This window comes from Eumetopias jubatus, unplaced genomic scaffold (assembly GCF_037043125.1).
Source record: "Eumetopias jubatus isolate StellerSeaLion01/CBP00866 unplaced genomic scaffold, mEumJub1_p1.0 scaffold_1, whole genome shotgun sequence".
Classification (NCBI taxonomy): Eukaryota; Metazoa; Chordata; class Mammalia; order Carnivora; family Otariidae; genus Eumetopias; species Eumetopias jubatus.
Window position 1 is genome coordinate 211,452,731 of NW_028274807.1, and position 25,569 is coordinate 211,478,299.

The 25,569-nt window shown below is 41.6% G+C and overlaps 1 protein-coding gene and 1 pseudogene across 7 annotated transcripts; one reads left to right on the forward strand and one right to left on the reverse strand.

The window, feature by feature from the left end:
• Positions 1-497: 497 nt before the first annotated feature.
• Positions 498-12,050, forward strand: ZNF846 (zinc finger protein 846). Of its 7 annotated transcripts, none has more exons than XM_088017393.1 (7): positions 498-859; positions 3,765-3,997; positions 4,446-4,534; positions 5,223-5,349; positions 5,824-5,910; positions 9,108-9,190; positions 9,692-12,050. In XM_088017393.1, exons 2-7 carry the CDS (start codon positions 3,928-3,930, stop codon positions 10,829-10,831), a joined length of 1,596 nt encoding a protein of 531 aa, XP_087873519.1. In that variant the 5' UTR covers positions 498-859; positions 3,765-3,927; the 3' UTR covers positions 10,832-12,050. The 7 variants fall into 7 exon arrangements, with proteins under 7 accessions (XP_087873519.1, XP_087873534.1, XP_087873526.1 ...); XM_088017408.1 differs by having other exon boundaries at positions 9,848-12,050; XM_088017400.1 differs by having other exon boundaries at positions 5,827-5,910.
• Positions 12,051-15,358: 3,308 nt separating this feature from the next.
• LOC114197671 (large ribosomal subunit protein eL15 pseudogene) lies at positions 15,359-19,204 on the reverse strand (annotated as a pseudogene).
• Positions 19,205-25,569: the final 6,365 nt, after the last annotated feature.

A 25,569-nucleotide genomic window follows, 5' to 3' on the forward strand; every position in this document is an offset into this window, starting at 1 on the left:
TACTAAAAGCCACTGCATGGTACATTTTAAACGGGTTAATTATATGCTATGAGAATTCTATCTCAAACAAGACTAAAGGTCTAAAAAGAGGACTGAATGACCTAGGAGTTCATTTTGTGGACTAGCAGGATTATCTTTATAAATATGCATAGCGCTACGTGGAGCTGAACCAACATGGAGAGACTAGTAGAAAGGCACTTGATGAACTTCTTTGGCCCGGAACCCGGAGGCAAACCCAGCCCACCGCGTCTGTCCCTCTTCCAACTCGGTCCCCTGCGCTCCTCTCGGCTCTCCGGCCGGGTCGGTGTGGACAGCCTGCTCTGGATCGAGGTCCAACCGCCTCCCCGGACGTCTGGAAGAAGAGGCCGCCATCCGCAATCCGCAATCCGACCTAGATGCTCCGGAGGCTCCGCCCCTTACGCTGACCTCGTGGCGGAAACCGGAAGCGGAAGTGCTCTTCAGATAACCTCTCACTTCCCGCTCCGCCCTGCGTGGGAGGTAAGTTTTCCACTCCGTTGGCCTCCTGCTGGGCACTCAGCCCCGGGGGTTCCGAACGTCCTGGGCTGGTCGGGAATCGCGGCGCTTCCTCCCCGCGGGTAGAAGGCGCCCGAGGGACTGCGGCCGACCCGGTCCCTCCGAGAGCGTCTGTCGGCTCCGTCAGCGCGGGTGGGGGTCGTGGCCGTGGCTCAGGGTCCCCGGTGGAGGCAGGACCCTTTCTCCGTCCGGTGTGCGCCTCCTTCAAAAGCTGCCAGAACAAACACTGTGCCCTTTCTCCAGAGGAGAAACGTGTACGCAGTGGTGGAAAACGGCCGCAGTACCCTCTTCTCGCTGACCTGGCGATTGCGGGCAGAACGTTCTGGTGAGCACTGGACGGAAATGCTCTGGCTGTGGGCACCCGTTATTGAAGTTTGATGTATTATTCAGGTGTTACCTTGTTGCACATTGACCATTTGTTAGTATTTTGCATGCGTAGTGGACCTCTTTATCCAACTCTCAGCATGTGTATAGTTAAATGTTTATGATGAGCTCTTTGAAGGTAAGGAGATTAAAATAATTTGCAGGCATGATATTCGACCTTTAGTACTTGGTTAATTGCCTCACATGTAACAACAAAGGAGTTGTGTAATAACTCCTACAAATTAATACCCAAAGTGAAAAATGAACAAGAGGTTTCGATAGGCTCTTCAATAAAAGAACAAATGCAGATGGACAACAAATACATGAAAAAGTGCTTCATTAGCAACCAGAGATTTGCGAATAAAAACCACAGTGTATACTACTGCACACACTAAATGTCTAAAAGTAAAACTAAAAAGAGTGACAGTGCCGGGGCGCCTGGGTGGCTCAGTCGTTAAGCGTCTGCCTTCGGCTCAGGTCATGATCCCAGGGTCCAGGTATCAAGCCCCACATGGGGCTCCCTGCTCAGCGGCAAGCTTGCTTCTCCGTCTCCCACTCCCCCTGCTTGTGTTCCCTCGCTCACTGTCTCTCTGTCAAATAAATAAAATCTTTAAAAAAAGAAAAAGTGACAGTGCCAGGTGTTTTAAAGTGTATCAACTAACTTACCAGTAACACACACACGTCCACCAATTGAACATAAACAGTATTTGTAACATCATTTTTTTCTTTTTCTGAAGATTTTATTTATTTATTTATTTATTTGGAAGACAGTGAGCACAAACGGGAGCAGCAAGCGGAGGGAAAAGTGGGCTTCCCGCTGAGCAGGGAGCCTGAAGCAGGACTCAATCCCAGGACTGTGGGATCATGACCTGAGCCAAAGGTGGACGCTTAACTGACAGAGCCACCCAGGCGTCCTTATTTATTTGTAACATCATTATTTGAAATATCCCTAAATTGGAAATAACCCAAAGTAGATCAAGGGACCGGTGGATGAATTGTGGCATATATTTTTTGTGGCACACTCTTTAGTAAAAGGAAGGAGCACAGTTGCAACAACTTAGATGAACTTCACAAACATAATGTCTAATGAAAGAAGCCAGACATAAAAGAGTGCGTGCTGTTTGATACTCTTTAAAATTCGAAAACAGGCAGAAGACTCTAGAGTAAAGTGTCAGGTTAGTGGTTGTGGTTGGGAGGCATGGAGTGAGTGATTTGGGAAAGAGACAAGGAATGTGTCTGTGATGCTGGATTTGGATATATTCTATTTCTCAACTTGAATGATGGTTGTAAGGGGCTGTTCATTTCTTAATTCCTCATTGAGACTTTTTTCATGATTGCCTCCCTTAGTTGTAAGTATGCTATAATTTAATAAAAGAAGTTTGAGGGCGCCTGGGTGGCTCAGTTAGTTAAGCGACTGCCTTCGGCTCAGGTCATGATCCTGGAGTCCGGGGATCGAGTCCCGCATCGGGCTCCCTGCTCGGCGGGGAGTCTGCTTCTCCCTCTGACCCTCTTCCCTCTCGTGCTCTCTATCTCATTCTCTCTCTCTCAAATAAATAAATAAAATCTTTAAAAAAAAAGAAGTTTGATTAATGGATCTAAGCATGCTACTTCATAAGGTTGAGCAAGAAATATAGAAGTAGAAGAAAATGTACTGAATGAATAAAAATAAAACTAATGATGGAAAACAGTAGAACTGATCAGTAATAAGAAAAGGTGAAAAGGTGCATGATATATTTGTATATTAGTCTTTGTGGTTAACTATGAGATAATATGGAAAGCCTTCAGTTTCAACATTAAAAAAAAAACACGGGACACCTGGGTTGCTCATTCGGTTAAGCCTCTGTCTTCAGCTCAGGTCATGATCCAGGAGTCCTGGGATCAAGTCCCAAATTGGGCTCCTTGCTCGCAGGGAGCCCCCTTCTCTCTCTGCCTGCGACTCCCCCTGCTTGTGCTCTCTCTCTCTCTGACAAATAAATAAATAATATCTTTTTTAAAAAACAAAAAACCCAATGACATGATTCAGAAGCTGTTGGAGTGGCTAACATAAGTGTATTTTGAGTTTTTGTAAAATTATGATATTTCAAGTTTGGATGTCTTTAGGTCAAACTTTGCACACTACTTTTTAAGTAAGTAAGGTATCAGTTATCACAGTCCTCTGAAGTGATTATTTCCCTATTCTGTCTTTATCCTACCTTTAACTAGCCCTGTTTCTGTATCAGGAATATATTTGTATATGTGCAGTACTCCTTATACTTTAATGGGATTGATTCTTTAACTCTACTGCTCATCACCAACTGATAATTATCTGTTTATTACCTGCATTGCCTGATTGAACTGTGAGATCCCTAAGAACTGTTCCCTTCTCGTTGCCTAATACCTGGCCTGGCAGAAGGAAGGCCCTTACTAAATATTTGCTGACTGAATGAAGGAATGAGACAGAAGGAGGCAAAGGTTCCAAATCCAACCAAGTTCCAGCAGGGGGTGCTCAGGGGGACTTCTCATTTCATAAACTCTTTTGTATTTCTCATTTCCATTATGCCTCTCAGAGGATGTGGACTCAATTGTGGTCATCTGAGGAATAACAACCACCACAGGAGATAAGGCTCTTGCCATACCAACATGTGTCTGCCTGGCTTACCTTTCCTAATGGGTGATTTGAGACAGTTATTAATACTGTGTGAACCTCCATTTTCTCAGTTATTAAATGACAGTTATTAATACCCAATTTGGAGGGTTGTTAGGGCAACTGAAGGAGTTAATATTTGTAGAGCTACTAACAGTGTTCAGTAAATAGAGATTGGTATTAATATTTGCATGGTAGGATATTCGACAGTTTTTAATGGCTGTCACATGTTTTGTCTGCACAGAGATGGCTAAAGAGTGATGTTTGATGATTGAGGAAAAATGTCTATTGCTTAATGATGGTATTGTGAACCGGTTACCCAGACACTCCAGTAGTCAAAGAGCAATTGAGATCAACCTCTTAATTTAAACTCAAAAGCTTCTCTGAAGTGGTCTTCTGAGCAAGAAATGGAATATTTTGGAAATTCTCACTATCAGATTCACAGGATGGCAGCCCTTGATGTGAATCAGGTGTGTGGTGAGTCCTTGTTGACTTCTTTTCATATAGTTCCGTCACAAATGGCAGATCCAGTGCTCAGTGCTCAGGGGCTGAGTGATCATGCAGTAGGCCATATAAGAGCGACTGAAAAGAGCAGAGCATGTATAAGTCAGGTTCCTGGGATTTGGGAGGCAGGAAGGGGTGTGTGCTTTTTGTGGGGGTAACATGTTCATGAATTCTGTGGTGTCAAACAACTGCCTCTCTGTACTGTAATTTGTGTAACTCTAAATTGGAATATTTAACCTGTTCCTCATGGGTAGCAAGATCCGGAAAACCATTTTCTTGCTACAGGTAACTCAGAACACTTTGCCAGTTTATGGAATTAGTGTGTTTGTGGTATGTTCTGTGCATGGTGTGGAATAGCTTATAAGCATGTGATTATTGGAATTGGATTGGCTTCAGAGTTCATGGCATTCTTCTCTCTGAGGTCATCTTTCTTGGGACCCTTACTGTCTTCATGAGGGGAAAATTGAGGAGGCAAGGATGGTGGCTGGGTTACTGATGGATTCTTCTCAGGTAAGTGGAAAGTTGACCTTTCTGCAGAATGTCAGGCTTATTTATTGGGTAGTCATTTCTCCTTGTAATGTCCCCAGGCTTCTTATAGCAATTAATGACTCTGCTTAAGGAATGAGTCTCAGGTCAATTTCTCCAGGACTCATGCCATCTCAGAATATATAGGGATTACACTAATCCTCAAGATTAGTGATCATATATGATTAGTAATCATATAATCCTCAAGATTATATGATTCTTTTATCTCAGTATTCATTAATTCTTTCTGATCCTCAGTCATGCTTGTTGGCTTATCGTTTTGTTGAGTGGTATGATAGATACCGAGGAATGATATGAAGGTATCTAATCTCATGGAATGTGTGTGTTACTGTGGAAATAATTCATCTGTTAGAAGATTTTACAGTGTTTGCATTGTGTTCAGTGCTAACTACAGCCTATAAATAGAAGAGAAATAAAGCACGAATAGCCCACAGTCAAGTTGTGATAACATAAATGTAGTCACATGTCAGTGATGCTGGTAAGTCCATGTGACTGGCTGTGACCACCAGGCAGCATCTGTAGCTAGAGAAGAGGTCTGGGCCCAGGAGTACTATAGGCTTCTGGTCTACCTTCCTCAGTCCCTCATGCATCTTCCTGAGAACCTCAAAGAAGATGGTGGTTAGCTGAAGCCAGCATGTATTTGATGGTTTAGCACTTAGTGACCTTCGAGGATGTGGCTGTGAACTTTACCCAGGAGGAGTGGACTTTGTTGGATCAAACACAGAGAGATCTCTACAGAGATGTGATGCTGGAGAACTACCAGAATCTCATTATACTAGGTAAGGCTGGAATCATTTCTTCATGAATGTTATGAATGTTATGAAATGAATGTTTCTTAAGTATCTTTCCTGTCAAATGAGAATAGTGTGGTAAACAAGACAGACATAATCCCTGACCTCAGGGGCCTTACTATCTAGAGGATTCCCTGTGAAAATGAAGATCTGTCTAAATAAATGACTTTATTCCTTTTAGGGACTGAAAACCTTAGGACTTTAAATGTGTGTAGAGGCTGGACATGATTTTCAGGTCTTAGAGCTCTCTAGTCATTTGAGGACAAAGAAAGAATGTACTTATATTTTTGTTCCTTTTAGAATAGTTTTATTGCATCGATTTAAAATTTTGTGTGATTATTTTGCTGTTTGTAAAGTGAGACTTCATTGTCTACAGAAACCCTGAAGCTAAAGTGTTGGTTCCTATCCAAAGAGCTGTGTTTCATGTCTTGCAAGGTCCATTTTATATATTTTTCCTGTAAGCAGGATGCGAATCATGCAAACCTGATCTCAACTCTTCAATGGGAGGAGCAGAAGAGCTGAGGACAGGAGGGAGAGGAATTCTGCAGGGTAAGTTCATGCCTGGGTAAGGTGCTGTACATTTGGAAATGCCACTTGGCAGACTTTCAAAGGTATACTCTTTTTCTGAGAAGGCTGAAGTAATTTGGTTTTTGAGTTTGCTTAGGAACCTTCAACTCTCTTTACCTTTAAATTTCCATTGATCTCAACCTTTTCCTGTTCTCCCAGAAAGATCTGTCTGACTCAATTGAAAATTTCATTACCTGGAGATAGCTCATTTTGCAGTACTTTCTATCTTGTTTTCCTGATTCTATCAGTGTTTTTTTGTTTATGGTCAGCCTTAGTTTTCCAGAGTATTAAGCTTTGTACATTGCCTACAGTTTCGACACCATACCCTTATCATTGCCAAACTCCTAACAAGCCAAACTCTGTGTAGTCCAATTTCCCTTTTGTTTCAACCTTCTATCTTGTTTCATGCATATTTAGACATAAGTATGTGCCATATGTTTTTTTAGAGATAAAATACACAAAAATTAACCATTTTAGTGGGTATGATTTATTGGTATTAAGGACATTCACAGTGTTGTGCAACCATCAGCTCTTTTTAGTTCCAAAATATTTTCATCACTTGAAAAGGAAACCCTGTAACCATTAAGCAGTCAGCCCCCTTTCAGCTCTATCCCCACTCCCTGCAGCCACTAATCTACTTTCTAATCTACAGGTTTGCCTATTCTGTACATATCAAATAGAATCATACAGAATTCAGTTTCATGACTATAACTTACTACCTAGGAATAGAATTGTGAGGGCATATGGTCATTTTGTTTAACTTGTTAAGGATTACCAAACTGTTTTAGACAGAAGCTGTACCATATTAGATTCCCTCTAGCAGTGTAGAAGTGACTTTGCCTCCTTGCCATCACTTCTTCCTTCCTTCCTCCCTCCCCCCTTCCTTTTTTTTTTTTTTTTTTTTCTTTTTACTAGTAACCATCCTAGCAGGTATGAAGCGGTATCTTACTGTGGTTTTGATTTGCATTTCCCTAAAACAAATGATGTTGGACATCTTTTTGTGTGCTTGTTGACCATTTCCATGTCTTTGGAGAAATGCTGGTTCAAGTTCTTTGCCCAGGTTTTACCTTGGGTCGTTTGTTTTGTTGTTGCTGAAGCATAGGCGTTCTTTCAGTACTCTAATAGTGGACCCATATCACATGGATGATTTGCAAATATTTCCTCCCATTTTTGGGGTTATCCTTTTGCTTTTTTAAAAAAAATTTTATTGTTATGTTAATCACTCCTTTTGCTTTTTTGATAGTGTTCTTTGATGTACATTTTTAATTGCAGTGGGGTCCAGTTTATCTTTGTTTTCTTTGATGCTTTTGATATCATATCTAAGAATAGATAGACTGGACACTGTTAAATCCAACATTCTGAAGGTTTCCACCCTTGTGTTCTTCTAAGAGTTTTTATAGGTTTAGCCTTTACATTGGGTTTTTGATCCGTTTTGAGTGAATTTGTATATATGGCGTGAAGTAGGTGTCCCATTTGATTCTTCTGCATAGAAATATCCAGTTATCCTAGCACTGTGTGTGTGTTGAAGAGACTGTTCTTTCCCCCATTGGATGGTCATGGCATGCTTGTTGAGAATATATTGATTCTAGATGTATGGTTTTTTTTCCTGGATTCTCTCTTCTATTCATGTATATGTCTGTCCTTTTGCCTGTACCACACATTTCTGATATTGTACTTTTTGGCTCCAGAATTTTTTAAAAAAGATTTTATTTATTTGACACAGAGAGAGAGAAAGAGCACAAGCAGGGGGAGTGGCAAAGGGAGAGGGAGAAGCAGGCTCCCCGCTGAGCAGGGAGCTTGATGCAGGGCTCGATCCCAGGACCCTGGGATCATGACCTGGGCCACCCAGCTGCCCCTTGGCTCCAGAATTTATTTGGTTCTTTTTTGTAATTTCTGTCTCTTACTTGACAGTCTCTTAAGTGAGACATAATTCTTCTAGTTTCCTTTAATTCTTTGTCCATGGTTTCTGTTAGCTTTTTGGATGTGTTGAAACAGATTGATTTAAACTTATTAGTAAGTCCAGTGCTTTGGCTTTCAGGAACAATTTGTATTAATTTTTCATTGTTCCATTGCATACCTCATATGTTTTAGTTGGAAATGTACATTTTAGATACCATAATGTGGCAGTTTGAAAATCTGATTCACCCCCTCCCTGGGTTTGTTGTTGCTGCTTGTTGTGTATTGTTGGTGTTTATTTAGTGGCTTTTATAAATTGTTTTTGTATATTCTGCCTTCTTTTTAGTGCAGTCCCTGAAATCTGTGTTCTGTTAGTTTAGTGGTCACCTTAGAGTGACAGAAATTCCTTAAATACTGGAGCCAAGAAAAGAAAACTAAACTATTCTTTTAGTTTTTGTTGATTGGCTGTGTGTTGGTCCACTCCTTCAGTGTTTAGCTAGACCATCTACAACTCTTCCTTAGCCTTCCATTCCTGGCTGAAGGTCAGCCAGAGGTGAAAGTTTTGAGTCCTCTCCAGCCTTTCTCAGCATGCATCCAGTCCCCAGTGTGCTTGTGGACTTCTTGATTCCCTGGTAAACACTCGAACTTTTATTTACACACATATCAGCATTCCCAGTCTGTTCCTTCTAAGGCTCTTCAGGCTGTCTTTTGTTTGTCCCAAATGCTTTTCCTTTCCTTGGACTGCTGTAGGCAACACTTTGCCTTTAGACACTTTCATCAGTAGTTGTCTGAGATGCTGCCTTGCTCCTGGGAACTCTGAGTTGGGTGAGATAAAGGCACACCCTTGCAGCGGTGATACTCGAGGAAGCTGCCAGACAGATGGAAACACAATGGCAGTTCTTCAGCAAAGTCCATAGTGCTCCTTTCAGCACTTGTAACTTGCTCAGGGATGCATCCTGTGGTCTACATGGCTGCCGGTGATCTGAAGGGGGTTGTGGTAGGTGGGTAATTAAAATGCCTCAGCACTCTCTTGGTGAACTATAGTTGCTTCTCTCTTCCATAAGTGTTCCCTTGGTGGTTATAAGTTTTTGACTAGGTTCTAAAGTTCTGTAATAGTTGATTTTGATAGTTTTTGTAAGCTTGTTAGTTGTTTTCTGGTGGGAAGGAGTCCTGGAGTTCCCTACTTCACCATATTTTGTGGTGTCATTCTCTGTGCCATATGCTTTTAAACAATTTTATCCCACGATTTTTCTCCAAAACTAAATTTTTCCACTTTTTTTCAGAATTGGATTTGCAGCTCAAAACCAAAGGTTCCACATCCCTTCAAGATATTTCTTTGGAAAAAACATCAAATGGAATCCAATTGGTAAGATCTCCAAAAGTAATTCCTTTCTTCCACACCTGGACCAGAAGTACAAAATCCATGTGAATTATATGAAATAAATGTCACTTACCCAAAGAAAGCACAATCTGTGAAGAGATTCTTTGAATATCAAGAATTTGAGGAGCACTCTAAACCTACTTCAAACCCATTTCTCCTCAGAGATCCACATAAATATAACTCAGATGTCCAGTTTTTGATGCACTGGGATTTAGTCAGAATAATTTAGGTTTTAAATGATTTAGTATGAATAATTACCAGAAGATACTCTGTGAAAGTAGAATATAATTCAGGGCCCTAGCCTCAGAGTCTGTTCAACTTAAAACAACTAAAAACAGGGCAGGAACTCTGTACACTTAAATGGAAATGGAAAAAACACTTCAATTATGATGATGTTTCTAATGCATAAAAATTGTGATGAGGGAGAAATTCTGTTATAGTGCGTGTGGAAAAGTCTTTAGTTATCACTTAAACCTTAATCAACAGGAGAGAAGCAATGCTGGAGCAAAGCAATATGGCTCTCACCTGTATGGAAGAGCATTCAGTGGGCACTCATTTATGACTCACAGTAGACAGAAAACTTCTAAGGGTAATCAGAATGGGAAAGCCTTTAAAAAGAACTTTATTTGTACTTTGCTCAAGGAAATCCCTGTTGGGGAGAAAACTTCCGAGAGTGTTCAACATGATAAAGCCCTTTGTCAGCTTTCAAATCTTACTGGGCAGAAGGAAACTCAGACACGAGGGAAAGTGTGTGAATGCAAAGACTGTCAGAGAACTTTTGTTGATCAGTCATCCCTTAAGGTACACATGAGACACCACACTGGAGAAAAACCATATGAATATAAAGAATGTGGGAAAGCCTTCCCTCATTCCTCATACCTTACAGATCATAGAAGAATTCACAGTGGAAAAAGGCCCTATGTATGCATGGAATGTGGGAAAGCCTTTACTCGATCGACAGGACTTATTTTACACATGCGAATTCACACTGGAGAAAAACCATATGAATGTAAGGAATGTGGAAAAGCTTTTATTCACTCTTCATACCTTACAAAACATGTAAGAATTCACAGCGGAGAAAAGCCATATTTATGTAAGGAGTGTGGGAAAACGTTCACTCGTTCCTCAGGACTTGTCTTACACGTGCGAACACACACTGGAGAGAAACCCTATGTATGTAAGGAATGTGGGAAAGCCTTTAATAATTCTTCAATGCTCAATCAGCATGTAAGGACACACACTGGAGAGAAGCCATATGAATGCAAGCAGTGTGGGAAAGCTTTCACTCAGTCTTCAGGCCTTACCACACATTTAAGAACTCACACTGGAGAGAAGGCCTATGCGTGTAAAGAATGTGGGAAAGCTTTTGCTCGTTCTACAAATCTTAATATGCACATGCGAACGCATACTGGAGAAAAGCCCTACAAATGTAAAGAATGTGGGAAAGCCTTTAGATACTCCACATGCCTTAATATTCACATGCGAACTCACACTGGAGAGAAACCATATGAATGTAAGGAATGTGGGAAAAACTTCACTCAATCTTCGGCACTTGCTAAACATTTAAGAACTAAGGCATGTGAAAAAACCTGTAAATGTTCTTCGGATGTTAGTATTCACATCTAAACTCATCTGGATAAAGTACCTTAGGAAAGTAAAGAATGTGTGAGAAAGCTTTACTCATTTTGCATCCTTACCATGATAGGAACTTTCTGGGGCAGAATTCCCATTCATATAAGGTATATGGGAGAGCAGTAATTGTTCATACTTTACAGAATGTGTAAGAACTCGCACTTGAGAGAACCTTCCAGTTATAAGGTATGTGGGAGAGCCTTTTTGTTGTTGCTCTAAACATTAATTTTACATATCTAAAATTACTGTAGATTTAGAAACTGGCTGGCTCAGTTGGTAGAGCAGGTGACTCTTGATCTCAGGGCTGTGAGTTCGAGCCCCATTTTGGGCATAGAGATTACTTATAAATAAATAAATTACTTATAAATAAATAAACTACTGTAAAAGTGATGTGAAGGTAAGAATGAGATACAGCCTTAAAATATGACCACATGCTTTGATAGTACACGGTAACTCATCCTAGGGATGGATCATCTGTATGTAAGGAACGTGGTGAAACCGTAGTGCTAAGGCCTTAATACCCACATGAGACTTCATACTGGTATAAAACCCTACAAATGTCAAGGATCCAGGAAGACCTACAGTTGTTTCTTGTATCTTTTAAGAACTCAGCATTTAAAAAACAGTGGAGAGATTTCTATATATGTTAAGAAATATGGGAAAGCTTCTAGAAATTCTTGATTGCTTCATATGCAAGGAGACTCATGAACGTAAGAAATGTTGAAAATTGTTCAGGTGTTAATGGGTAAGTCACAACACGCAGTGAAGAGAAACCTTATGATGGTAAGATATGTGGGACAACAGAGCCCCATATGTTAACATTCTTTAGTAATCTCAGAAAATGTTATGAGTATTAGAAATAATGGTTATGCCTTTATGTGTGTATGTGTTTATTTTTTGGCTTTTGACCTTTAGTAAAAATAATCCACACTGGAGAGAAATAATGGTTGTAGGATACATGGGAAATGATGTATCCATCTTATACATCTTACTCTACATGTGAAAACCCACCCTGGAAAGAAGCTGAATGAATGTAAAAATGTGGGAATGATTTTTGGTAAATACACATCCCTTAAGAGACACAAAATACTCACTGAAGGAATGAAGTATGAATGAGAGGAATTTGGGGAAGCTTTCAGGTATTGCTCTTCACTTACTGTACACAAGAGAATTCTTCCTGGAGGTCATATTGAAATAAATGACATAAATGCAATTGCCTTTCTGTGTGTTTCCTTCTCAAGGAAAGTAGCTAGCACCTATATTTTTTGTGGTGGTTTTGTTTTACAAAGTTTTAGTTGCTTTAAAGATACTCTAAAATTTTTGCAATATTATACTCATTTCATATAATGGTGTTTTCATTATGGTTCACATCTAAAGACTTCCCCATATATATGTCTTCATTGAATTATATGAGATATTTGGAACTTTATTTGGCAATGTAAGAGCATTTTAAAAAAAGATTTTATTTATTTGACAGAGCAGGGGAAGCAGCAAGCAGGTAGAGGGAGGGGGAGAAGTAGGTTCCCCGTGGAGCAGGGAGCCCAATGTGGGGATTGATCCCAGGATCCTGGGATCATGATCTGAGCCAAAGGCAGACACTTAACTGACTGAGCCACCCAGGTGCCCCTGTAAGAGCATTTTTAAAAATTATCTGTGGGCGCCTGGATGGCTCAGTCGGTTGAGCGACTGCCTTCGGCTCGGGTCATGATCCTGGAGTCCTGGGATCGAGTCCTGCATCGGGCTCCCTGCTCGGCAGGGAGTCTGCTTCTCCCTCTGACCCTCCCCCCCCCCCCGTGCGCTCTCTCTCTCCAATAAATAAAATTAAAAAAAAGTGTTTATTTTGAAAGTGTGCACGTGAGCTGGGGGAGGGACAGAGGGAGAGACTCTTTCAAGCAGACTCCCTGCTGAGCACAGAGCCCCACACAGAGCTCAGTCTCACAACCCATGAGATCATGACCTGAGCTGAAACCAGGAGTTGAACACTCAACTGACTGAGCCACCCAGGTGCCCTTGCAATGTAAGAGCATTTTATCATGTTTTTAGGTACTGCTTTCTGGTGTATTTGCAAGTGGGTCATAAAATGGGGCTCTTCATATTATTTGATATAGGACAATTCTTGCTTTCTATGGCAAGTAGTATTTAGTCATCACAATATTCCTTGTCCCTTATAAATAGAATCCAGATTATCTCCAGGCACATAGTTTAAAAAAAAAAATCATTTCTACTTCTCAGGTTTCCTTGGGTTTATAGGAAGACTATATTTCATAATCGTGGCTAATAAGACGTAGGCAGAAGACATCAGTGTGGATTCTGGAAAAGCTTTTAAAAAGGGGACAGTCTCCAGTGGCTTTTTCTCTTCAAGGATTGCTCTTCTTTCTCCTTCCTTCCTGGAAGTCAGGTACATTCCTATAGTTTAGATGATACATTGTGTACTATGAGGACAAAAGCTACAGACAAGTAAGGTGTGGCCGAAAAACACATGCTTTCTGCTTGTAGTATTGCACCAGCCCTTGGACTGCGTATGTGTAGACTTCGTGGTACATAAGAAAAAACTTATCAGGCTGAGCACTTATGTTTCCGAATCATCAGTGTATAGATGGCACTTAAAACCATTCGATTAGATAATTTCAGCTGAGGATTGGCAAGCCCCGGGAGTCAACTTTGGCAGTTGGGAGTCATGGGAGGAAGTACTGAATGAATTGAGAAGTAGTGGCCCATGAAATAGCAATAGAATTAAGATTGGTGTCCATGAATCCAAGGCAAGGAGCAGCGACGGATCCACTATACCAAATGCTGATTTGGGTGAGTTGAATGAGGATGGGATTTAACCATAAAAGTCATTGAGGACCTTTTTCAAAAGCTGGCTTTATAGAACAGCATGTGCCAAGGTCTTGCAATAGATTTCTGAGAAAGTAGCATACACATTGTCCATTCTATCTTACCCAATCCATTCTATGCTAAATATAGATAGATACGTCTCTTTGACCTCACAATCGGTACCTTAATATTCTAGCTTTACATTGTGTTATTAGTTTACTATTGCTGCTGTAACAAACTACCAAACAATGCTACAAGACAACTAAACTTTTACTACCTTACAGTTTTGGAGTTCAGAACTCTGAAAAGGGTTTCAGTGAACTAAAATCAACATGTTAACAGGACCGTATTCCTCGGAGGAGGCTCTAGGGGTGAATCCGTTTCCTTTTTCCGGCTTCTAGATGCCCGTCTCTCTTTTTTTTTTTCCTGGATCTTTTTTCCTTCTTGAAGGCCAGCATTGTCAGTCTCATACTACCATCTCTCTGACTCTTCTGCTTTACCTTGTCCCCCCCCTTTTTTAGATTTTATTTATTTTATTTATTTTTCAAAGATTTTATTTTTATTTATTTATTGGAGAGAGAGAATGAGGGAGAGGGAGGGAGAAGCAGACTCTCCGCTGAGCGGGGAGCCCGATGTGGGACTCGATCCCGGGACTCCAGGATCATGACCTGAGCCAAAGGCAGTCGCTTAACCAACTGAGCCACCCAGGCGCCCAGATTTTATTTATTTGAGAGAGAGAGAGCACAGAGGGAGATTGAGAGGGAGAAGCAGACTCCCCGCTGAGCAGAGAGCCCGATGCAGGGCTCCATCCCAGGACCCTGGGATCATGACCTGAGCTGAAGGCAGATGCTTAACTTCCTGAGCCACTGAGGTGCCCCTCTCCTTCTACTTATTTAAAAAAAAAGTAAACTCCCCAATGTGGGGCTCAAACTCAAGGCCCTAAGATCAAGAGTTGCATGCTTTCCTGACTGAGGCAGCCAGGCACCCCACCTCTACTACATTATTTTAATGCTTTTCTGTTATTTTCCCCCCATTCTGTTAAAAAAAATTATTAGAGCACAAGCGGGGGAGAGGAAGAAGGAGAGGGAGAGGGACAAGCAGACTCCTTGCTGAGTGCAGAGCCCAACATGGGGCTTGGTGCCAGGACCCGAGATCATGATCTGAACTGAAGTTCTGGGATCAAGCCCCGCATCGGACTCCCAGCTCAGCCAGGGGTCCACTTCTCCCTCTCCCTCTGCCTCTCCCCCTGCTTGTGCTCTGTCTCTCTCCCTCTCAAATGAATAAATAAAATCTTAAAAAAAGATGCTTAATCGAATGAGCCACCCAGTCATCCCTTTTTTTCCATTCTTAAATTTTATAATTGTAGCATACATATAGAATATAGTGTGAAAATGCATAAGTGCTGCTAATAAACTACAAAATAGTGTGTCCATAGGTGTCTACCTTCCAGATAAGGAAATGGAAGATTACCTTACCCGTGTGAATCTTTTCCATCTTGCATCACCTTCCATCCAAGAGGAAACTATTGTGTTTGGACATTGGCTTAACCATTGTATTAATCATGCTTTTAATTTTGTGTATTATATTGCTTTAACATCTTTGGGGTCTTGCTGCCTGGAGAGACTGCCCCTCCAGGACTAGCTTTTTTTTTTTTTTTTTACCTAAATTGTTTAATGGGTAAGAATTTTACAAACGTTACTTATATTAGCAGTAACAGTGGAGCTGGAGAATATTGTGTCCTCTCTGTGCTGCCTGATAAGAAACACTAATAATGTGGTGGAAGTTCTGACCCTTTCCAAGGCCATGGTTCTTGCAGCCTGCAGATGTCAGCCCTCCCATTACCCTGTGCTTGGGGACTGGTTTAGTGATCCACTGGTGTCAGGATTTCTTCTGATAGCTTTATGGAATGGATCAATGAGGATATCCTCAAAGAATTTGTATGTGGAATCTTCACCAACCCAGTAAGAATTCAAGACTCTCAGAGCCCCAGTGGCATCCAGCTTGCTCTTCTGCAACTGACTGAATGTGTTGGGCAAACTTTAGCTGGTTAACACCATGATGGACAGGCTTGCCATAGGTTGCACCCTTAGGAACTGGGTATTGGCAGCCACTACATCACACACGAATCCAAAATATGACATAAACTTGCTTGGCCTTGTACCCCAGTCTGCACGCTTTATCGGGCTGGGTTGGGTGGAGGGCCCTGTGAAGTGCAGAGAGCTGGTGGTAACTGCCAGCAGCGCAGCCTAAGAAAGGGCATTACAGCGGACTGCTTCCTCCTCCATAGCTCCTGGATGTACTGGTAAGTGCCCCTTTTCGCTTGCCTTTCAGTGGACGGCTGCCTATAGACAAAGGACTAGCTAATTCTTTTTTTTTTTTTTTAAGATTTTATTTATTTATTTGACAAAGAGCACAAGCAGGGGGAGTGGCAGGCAGAGGGAGAGGGAGAAGCAGCCTCCCTGCCAAGCAGGGAGCCAATGTGGGGCTCGATCCCAGGACCCTGGGATCATGACCTGAGCCGAAGGCAGACGCTTAACTGACTTGAGCCACCCAGGTGCCCCGGCACTAGCTAAGTAACTAATTTCTCTGGAAGCTCACCTCTCATATGCAAACCAACCGCTCCAGAGCCCGTACTCCAACCACCTCCTCTATCTTAACTCTCACAAAACAATCCAGTATTTCTCCTGCCCTAAATCAACCTAGGGCTAGGTAGTGGACAACTGTGATTCAGAGCCCACTGGAATTATTCAAGCTACCCAGTATTTATCTTTACCCTGCTCTGCCTTGCCTTTCCTGAAGAAACCCCAACAGAGCTCTGACCTATGCTTTCGCCTCACTCCTGTTTTCTGCCTCCTGATCTGGTGCTTCCCTATTGATCCTGCATTACCTGGTGTGCCCCCTTCTCTTGGAACTGTAAGTAATAAACTTTTGGTGGCATTAACCTATCTGTGTTATCATCTGGTCACCCCAGCGCAAATCAGTTGGCACAGGGTGACTCAGTTTGGTGGGGGGCATGCCTCTGGACTGCTCTTGGCTTACTTACTGTCATATACTGAGATGGCATAGGCTTGCAGGCCCCTTGCGAGCCAGGGTCATTCAAGGACTGCAGTGAGAGTTAGGAAAGCCAGGCAAACCTGAGCAAGGAGGAGAAAATGTTCTCTTCCCCTTATCTCATGTTGCAAGTTCTGAATGCCTGGATCAGCAAGAAGTGGCTCTTGCCTAGATTAGAGGCGTCCCTCCTTAGGACAAGAACATACTGTTCCTTGAAGAAGGGTGGCTGGGAGAATTCTTTAACTCTGCAAACATAAACAGAATACATACTGTTCTTGATAAATTTTGTGTATCTTTCTTCAAGGATGTTAGTTTAATCCCATTATGTGTGAAAGTACATATTGTTATGCTTACCTGATTGCTGCAAGTATATAGCTGTGTGGAAAATAAACGACAGCATGCAGTTGCAAGTGCTGCCTTTGCTCTGCATCCCCTGTGTCCCGGTTCTTTCGCGACCCTTACCCAGGGACCCCAACGCACTAGACGTTGACAATTGGCGCCCGAACAGGGACCCTGAAGGACGTACAGGAAGGGTGAGTAACTTAAAATAACAGGGTTATGGGACAAGAAACTTCTACTCCTTATGTTCGAATGCTGAAGCATTCACTTGCTGTCTATGGCATCACTCTTAAGGTTTTTCAGCGGGTTATGGCTATGGCGGAGGGATCTAAGAAGTCCTCTAGAAAGCCCTCCGCTCCGCCTCTGCCATCCGCACCAGTTTTCTCTCCCAAGAATCCTTTCCTTTCTGCTGCCTTGGCTGAGCTTGATGCGCTAGGAAATAGCGATGATGAAAGTGAGGCTGGTAATTCTGTCTTTGCTTTTCCTGTTATCAGGCCTCCCCCGGTCCAGGGAGTAGCACAAGCACCATATTATGAAGGTATCGGAATAGAGGATATCGGTCGCTTGAAAAAGGCAGTGTCTCTATATGGACCACAGTCACATTATGTGAAGGAGCTACTTAATGGATTAGCTCGACATTATAATAATTTCTCTCCTGAAGATTGGAGGGTCCTTTGTAGAGCCCTCCTGAAAGAGCCCAAATATCTGCAATGGCAGATGTGGTTTTCTGAGCTATGTATGGATCGGGCTCGTCAGAACACATTAAGCCCCAATCCCCGAATACAGGTTATAACTTATCAAATGTTGGCAGGGATAGGCCAATATTCTGATATTGCTGCCCAAATTAATACCCCTGAAGAGATCCATGACCAACTGCGGGAGATTAGTATGGAGGCATGGGAACGTATTCGGCCAGCAGGGGAGCATTATGGATCATGGACTAAGGTTATTCAAAAGACTAATGAGCCTTATGTTGAATTCTTATCACGATTAAAACTAACTTTGGAAAGAACTGTTATTGGAGAAGAAGCTAGACAACAGTTGTTGAGGTTGCTAGCATATGAGAATGCTAACGAGGATTGTAAGAGAGTTATCTTACCCATTAAAGATACAGGAGACATTAATACTTTTATGAAGACCTGTAAGGATGTAACCTCAGAAAGTCGAAAGATGCAATTGTTTGCTGAAACCATGGCCACTACTTGGCATTCCTTACAATCTAAGCAGCTAGATAGCATGAAGTGTTTTGGTTGTGGTCAATTAGGACACCTAAAAAGAAATTGTAGAGGAAAAAAATCAAATCTGCTTTCTTAACCCGAATTGATCCCTCCTTGCCTCTAAAATTGTATATTCTTCATACATGGCAATATCCCACGGCTATACTAGGTCAAAATGAGTTACCCATTGAATGGATCTATGCTAAACATCATTTTTCAAAAAATATTACGCCATATGGTATTCAAATAGCATATTTGATAGAACAAGCTCGAGACAGGGCTATAACCATAACTGGTTATGATATTATGGACATTGTTATCCCCTTGTCCAAGGATCAATTTTCATTTTTGTTACGAAATACGGAAGAACTACAAATTGCTCTTGTGGGGTATGTTGGTCAAATTAATTATCATTTTCCCAAAGGAAAATTATGGGACTGTTTTCGCAAACAAGAGTTTGTTATTCAGGATATCATCAGTGAGCAGCCCCTAATTGATGCACCCATGGTCTTTACCGATGGCTCCAAAACTAAAAGTGCTTACTGGACCCCTACTAAATATTGGGTTCAGTATACAGACTTTAATTCAGTCCAGCAAAATGAATTGTTCGCCATTACTCAGGTGTTAAAGGATTTTCCCTCCGCTGTAAATATTATCGCTGATTCTGCTTACGCTGTAGGAGTCCTTAAAAATATATACACTGCTGTTGTACATTCACATAAGTCCAATTTACTTAACCTATTTTTACTTTTGCAAACTTTGCTTAGAAGCCGGAATGCTCGTATTTATGTGACTCATATTCGTTCCCATACTAATCTTCCTGGTTCATTGACACATGGTAATGCTCAAGTGGACGCTTTGGTGTCTTTTGTATCTGCGGAGGAAGAACATAATTTATTGCATACCAATGCCGGAAGGTTACATGTTCAATATAAAATTCCATACCGTCAAGCAAAACATATCGTGAAGCAATGTCCAATCTGTAGACCTTTACATCTGCGCACTATAAAAGCTGGGGTAAACCCCCGAGGAACATATGCCAATGAACTATGGCAAATGGATATCACTCATGTGACACAATTTGGGCGATTATCTTATGTGCATGTTGTAATAGACACATATTCTCAATTCATATGGGCTACTGCACAAGCTGGTGAAACCGCACAACATGTCATCACTCATCTATTAGAAACTTTTGCTGTGATGGGTATACCATCTACTATTAAGACAGACAATGGCCCTGCATATAGCAGCAAAAAATTTCAAACCTTTTGTGAACAGTATGATATAATGCATAAAACAGGCATTTAGTACAACCCTCAAGGACAGGCCATTGTGGAACGTGCGCATAGTACTTTAAAATTGCAAATTAAAAAATTAAAAAGGAGGAAAAAGGATCATATATTATCATTTACTCAATCTAATGCGCGTTCTATTTTGATACAGGCACTATTTACACTGAATTTCTTGAATCTTCCGCAGGGAGATATTCTTTCCCGAGCAGAAAAGCATTTCATAGAGGGAGAGGCTGCTCCTCCTCCGTTAAATGAAAAAATATGGTTTAAACCGGCTGCAGATGCAGAGTGGCAACCAGGGCTATTACTTTATAGAGGGAAGGGTTATGCTTATGTCTCCACAGAGGATGGACGGACCTGTTCCTGGCTCCCCGCGAGATGGATCCGGACGAGGACCAATTCGCACGGCACCGTATCCCGCCAGACGACGGATGGGGAATCCGGACCAGGATGAGCTTCCGTTACAAGCCATGGCACACCTAAATCTGGATGCCACCGCGGAGCCAATGGAATGAGTCAATGGTAAATCATCAACTGATGGCCTGGGGAGATGGCGGCATTGCAGATCCTCGTATATCACATCAGAAATTTCCTGATCATATTCAAACACACTTATGGAAAATTGCAGCTGCGCTTAAGACTGTTAGAATTTACAATGGAACTTTTTCTGGCACAGCAAATTCTGCATCAACTTATAACTTCACAATGTTTAAAGAAATGAATGTGACTGCATGTGTGCCTTTACCATATTTGTTCCTGATAGGGAATTTTAGCTTTGATAATGGAATTAACTGTGCCAAATGTCGATTATACTCTTGTGTTAATAGTTCTATAGAATTTAAGCCAGAATATTCTCTTAGGATTTTGCAACAACGTTCTCATATTTGGCTTCCGGTAAATTTAGAACGACCGTGGGCGCAAAATCCCGTAGACGCCTTGGTTTTAGAATTTTTCAAGAAGGTATCATTCAGAGTTTAGGGCATACTGCTGGAGGAATGGGGTTCATTCTACTGGTTATTATCTTATGCTTCATGCTGTTGCATTTTTGCTATTTAAAGCCATCACAGAATTCTATGGCCACCCTCTGGACGGCAATTTTATTAAAACAAAAGAAAAAAGGGGGAAATGAGATGGCATAGGCTTGCAGGCCCCTTGCGAGCCAGGGTCATTCAAGGACTGCAGTGAGAGTTAGGAAAGCCAGGCAAACCTGAGCAAGGAGGAGAAAATGTTCTCTTCCCCTTATCTCACGTTGCAAGTTCTGAATGCCTGGATCAGCAAGAAGTGGCTCTTGCCTAGATTAGAGGCGTCCCTCCTTAGGACAAGAACATACTGTTCCTTGAAGAAGGGTGGCTGGGAGAATTCTTTAACTCTGCAAACATAAACAGAATACATACTGTTCTTGATAAATTTTGTGTATCTTTCTTCAAGGATGTTAGTTTAATCCCATTATGTGTGAAAGTACATATTGTTATGCTTACCTGATTGCTGCAAGTATATAGCTGTGTGGAAAATAAACGACAGCATGCAGTTGCAAGTGCTGCCTTTGCTCTGCATCCCCTGTGTCCCGGTTCTTTCGCGACCCTTACCCAGGGACCCCAACGCACTAGACGTTGACAATATACCAAACAGCGAGTCCTGCCTGAGAGTACTACTGGCCACTGGTGCACTTGCACTTTGACGATTACTGCCTTATGCAGTGTCTGCACGTTCTTCTGTGGTTTTCCAATCTAAATTGTGGTAAGAGATTGACCGCAGATTCTTGCTTTGTGTAGTTAACTGTGATTGGGTGTATGAGAGGTCCCCAATCAACATTTTATTAACGAAGTGTCCTACTGGATGAGAAATCATGGAAGCATCTAGGGATAATTGGCATATACTAAAAGAGGCACAGTGAAGGCTTCCTGGAAAGTGGGAAGCACAAAATGGTTATCCTCAAGACTACTATGAGGGTGCTGAGACTGATCCACTGGCCTGCCAACACCATGAGAGCACCACCAAGGGCCACCATGGTGGGCTCCGGAGACAAGCATTGAGTCCCAGGTGCTGTTCCTTCTTTGTGAGAAATCTATTTTGATGGACAAATAAGTCTGGGGGTGAATATATGTGTTCCACTGGGCCATTAAAAGCTGTCATTGAATATTCCTTGGGAATTGTGACCCTCGGGAAACACTCATCCATTTGATTTGAAATTTGGACAGGCCCCTCTCAATCATCAGTAGTTAGGTGGAGGGGGTCCATCCTATAGATAATCCTGGCTTCCAAAAATTTAAATGCTGCTTTAAAGGCAAATCCTTTTGCTTCTTTGTTCTCTGACCTAGTGGGATAAAGAAGATCCCATCCATGGAGACTGGTGTCTCAGTGTGTAATGAAAAAGGAAGGAAGGAAGGAACATTTTGCTTTTGCTTCCCCAAGACCTTTGAGGAGGTTCACAGTTCATATGAGGTTGTTAGTCCCCTGGTCAGTGTACTTGGGCATTCTTGAGTGCCACTGCCTTTCAGCATGCTAAAAGCATCCTCCTGAAAATCAAATTATCACAAAATCAGGATTCTGCCATTATTTTTCTCTTGGATTTAAACCTCAGCCCCTCTAAAGTTGATAGGGATACCCTAGGAAGAGAAGCTGATGCTCATAGGAGGGGCCACTTGGGGCCACCAGGAGCTTATCAGGTAAATACCTTTTTTTTTTTTAAGGGAAACATAATCGAGGTCAGACAGGAGACTAAATAAACACATAAAAAAAAGTAAGGGCTGCAGCCTTTTTGGGAAGCACTCCCAGCCCCCCCAAAAAGAGAACTTTAAATTTTAGGGACCCAGCAAATGCCAGGTATAGAAACCATAGTGCTACTCCTATATTACTTACTGATTTTAAAAACAAAAAATCCCTAGTGCAGGGGGAGAAAATAAAAGATAGCTAAGTAAAAAACATATACATAATATTTTAATATAGAATTGAAATAAATTATATAATAATGAAAACAAAGATGCATAATTAGATCCAATTAGAATTCCAAAGTTTGTATGTTAAAATTTCATATCTTAAAAACTTCTATAACTAAACATATAATAATCATGTATAACAACTATGTGATAACATCAAAAAAGTTATGGAAGAAAAAGATAAAAGGGGCATTGCCTGGCTTTTGTGCCTCTTCAACATAACTTCTACATTAACATTTACTAAAATGCACTAATTGAAAAAGCTTCATAGACTTAATACTGTGTCTCAAATATAGTTATGCCTGGGGATCACACCAAATTTAAACATGATATTCACTATAATCTTTAAAAAGTAATTAAAAATAGGGGTGCCTGGGTGGCTCAGTTGGTTGAGCATATGACACTTGATCTCAGGGTCATGAGTTCAAGCCCTGCATTGGGCTCCAGGCTGGGCGTGGAGCCTACTTAAAAAAAAAAGTAATTAAAAATAAAATAGAGGATAAATACGTGTGCCTTTAACTGTAGCCTTACCTAAATTTCCCATAGTCCTGGGGTGCCTGGGTGGCTCAATCAGTTGAGCATCTGCCTTCGACTCAGGTCATGATCCCAGGGTCCTGGGAATGAGCCCCTCAGCTTCCCTGCTCAGTGGGGAGCGAGCTTTTCCCTCTCCCTCTGCTGCTCTCCCTGCTTGTGCTTGCTCTCTCCGTCAAATAAATAAAATCTTTAAAAAATAATAAAGTTCCTAGAACCTATTGCCCTAAAATATATCATCCTGGATATATCTATGACAACAATAAATAATAAATTTAAATGAAGGTAAGTTGTTGGCACTTACAAGTTTTCTTGATAAAATAGGACCCTATGAATCCCTTGCTAAAATAATTAATATGGCCCAATGTAAGTTAAAACAGGGTCACCAAGGATTAAAACTTACTATATAAACCCTATTACTAAAGAGGTGATCATCTCCACTGCTTCAAAGTTAAATAACCCAGTTTTGCCTTTTTTTGAGAGAGAGTCCGTGTGTGCTTCCGAGTGGGGGGAGGGGCAGTGGGAGAGGGAGAGAGAATCTTAAGCAGGCTCTATGCCCAGCAGGAGTAGATGCGGGGCTCAATCTCATGACCCCCAGATTATGACTTGAGCCAAAATCAAGAGTCGGATGCTTAACCAACTGAGCCACCCAGGTGCCCCCAATTTTGCCTTTTCTTAAGGCTGAAAATAAGTACATAAATAGGTAAATCCATCCATCCATCCATCCCTTGGCTACCTGGGGAACCCCTTGGGATTAACTGAGTAAACAGCAATGGGGGTTCATGGACTATATGAATGGCACCGCTAACCATGCTATGTGATGGAGCACAGTGGAATGTTACTGCTTTCCATCTCTTAAACAGAATGTTGCTAATAAAAAATAGGACCCGGGGCACCTGGGTGGCTCAGTTGTAGAGCATCTGCCTTTGGCTTGGGTCATGATCCCAGGGTCCTGGGATCGAGCCCTGCATCGGGCTCCCTGCTCAGTGGGGAGCCTGCTTCTCCCTCTCCCACTCCCCTTGCTTGTGTTCCCTCTCTCACTGTGTCTCTGTCAAATACATAAATAAAATCTTTAAAAAAAAATAGGACCCCAGGAAACATTACACTTGGCCAAATTTCAGGCAGTCAGTCATTTTGGCTCTGGGTGCCCTGGCCAATGAATGGCCCCATCTTCATGTTTATTATTATTATTTTTTAAAAGATTTTATTTATTTGACAGAGTGAGACACAGTGAGAGAGGGAACACAAGCAGGGGGAGTGGGAGAGGGAGAAGCAGGCTTCCCGCTAAGCAGAGAGCCTGATGCGGGGCTCAATTCCAGGACCCCAGGATCATGACCTGAGCCGAAGGCAGATGCTTAACAACTGAGCCACACAGGCGCCCTGATACAAGAAGTTGTTTTTTGTTTTTTTTTTAGGATTTTTATTTATTTATTTAAGAGACAGCAAGAGAGCACAAGCAGGGGGAGCGGCAGAAACAGGCTCCCTGCTTACAGGTCTCAATCCTAGTCCTGAGCCAAAGGCATGACTCTTAACTGACTGAGCCACCCAGGTGCCCTATATACTGGTAGTTTAGGTAATTTTAATAAGTATGTCTGATTAACTTTAGCCTGTAATATTCTTTTCCTACTCTATTTTCACCTGTTTTCTTGTGTGACGATAGGAGTATTTCCTCTCAAAAAATTTTTATTTATTTAAGTAATCTCTACGCCCACGTGAGGCTCAAACTCATGACCCCAAGATCAAGAGTTGCATGCTCTTCTGACTGAGCCAGCCAGGTGCCTCCCCTCCTTTGATAAACTTTAAAAGTATTTCCTATGATAAGAATGGTTTCTTTTATATAAGGAAAAATTCCCTGGTTACATTATTTGCATCTGGATTAGTTGTCACTAGTTATTGCATTTTTTTTCCTTTTTTTGGAATGATTTTAAAGCAAGCATCAAATAGTTTTATGTTTTTAGGACTGCTAAGGTTTCCAATTTCATCTTGTCAGTTAAGGCAAGTTGTGTGTGTGTGTTTTAAGAATTTTATTTATTTGACAGAGAGAGAGCGGCAGGCAGAGGGAGAGGGAGAAGCAGGCTCCCCACTGAGCAGGGAGCCAGATGCGGGACTCGATCCCAGGACCCTGGGATCACGCCCTGAGCCGAAGGCAGACGCTTAACGACGGAGCCACCCAGGCGCCCTGCATGTGGTGTTTTTACAGGATTTTTCTATTTCAAATTTAGAGTCAAAAAATTCATAATATTTTCTTATAATTTATTATTTGTGGATTTTGTAAATACTGCCATCTGTTTCCACATTCTGTCTAGTCTATCCATTAGAGACCATAGCATCTTAGTCACAGTTGATTTATATTTGATCTGTCCAACATTCTTGCCAACTCTGAATCTAGTTTTGATGTATGTACCATCTCTTCAAAATGTATTTTTCCCTTCTAGTGTGTTTTATATAATTATATTATAATTAACTAGATAAATAAAACTGCTGTAAATAAGACTTGAGTTATGAGATGATGGTAAGGTTTGGTGGAAAGGGAAGCATTGTACAGA

Excerpts from the sequence above, each read along its gene's own strand:
- ZNF846 (XM_088017393.1), top strand. The coding sequence starts at position 3,928 with ATGGAATATTTTGGAAATTCTCACTATCAGATTCACAGGATGGCAGCC. Across the intron at positions 3,998-4,445 it reads TGATGTGAATCAGGTGTGTG|GTCATCTTTCTTGGGACCCT; the intron begins GTGAGTCCTTGT and ends CTTCTCTCTGAG. Across the intron at positions 4,535-5,222 it reads TACTGATGGATTCTTCTCAG|CACTTAGTGACCTTCGAGGA; the intron begins GTAAGTGGAAAG and ends TTGATGGTTTAG.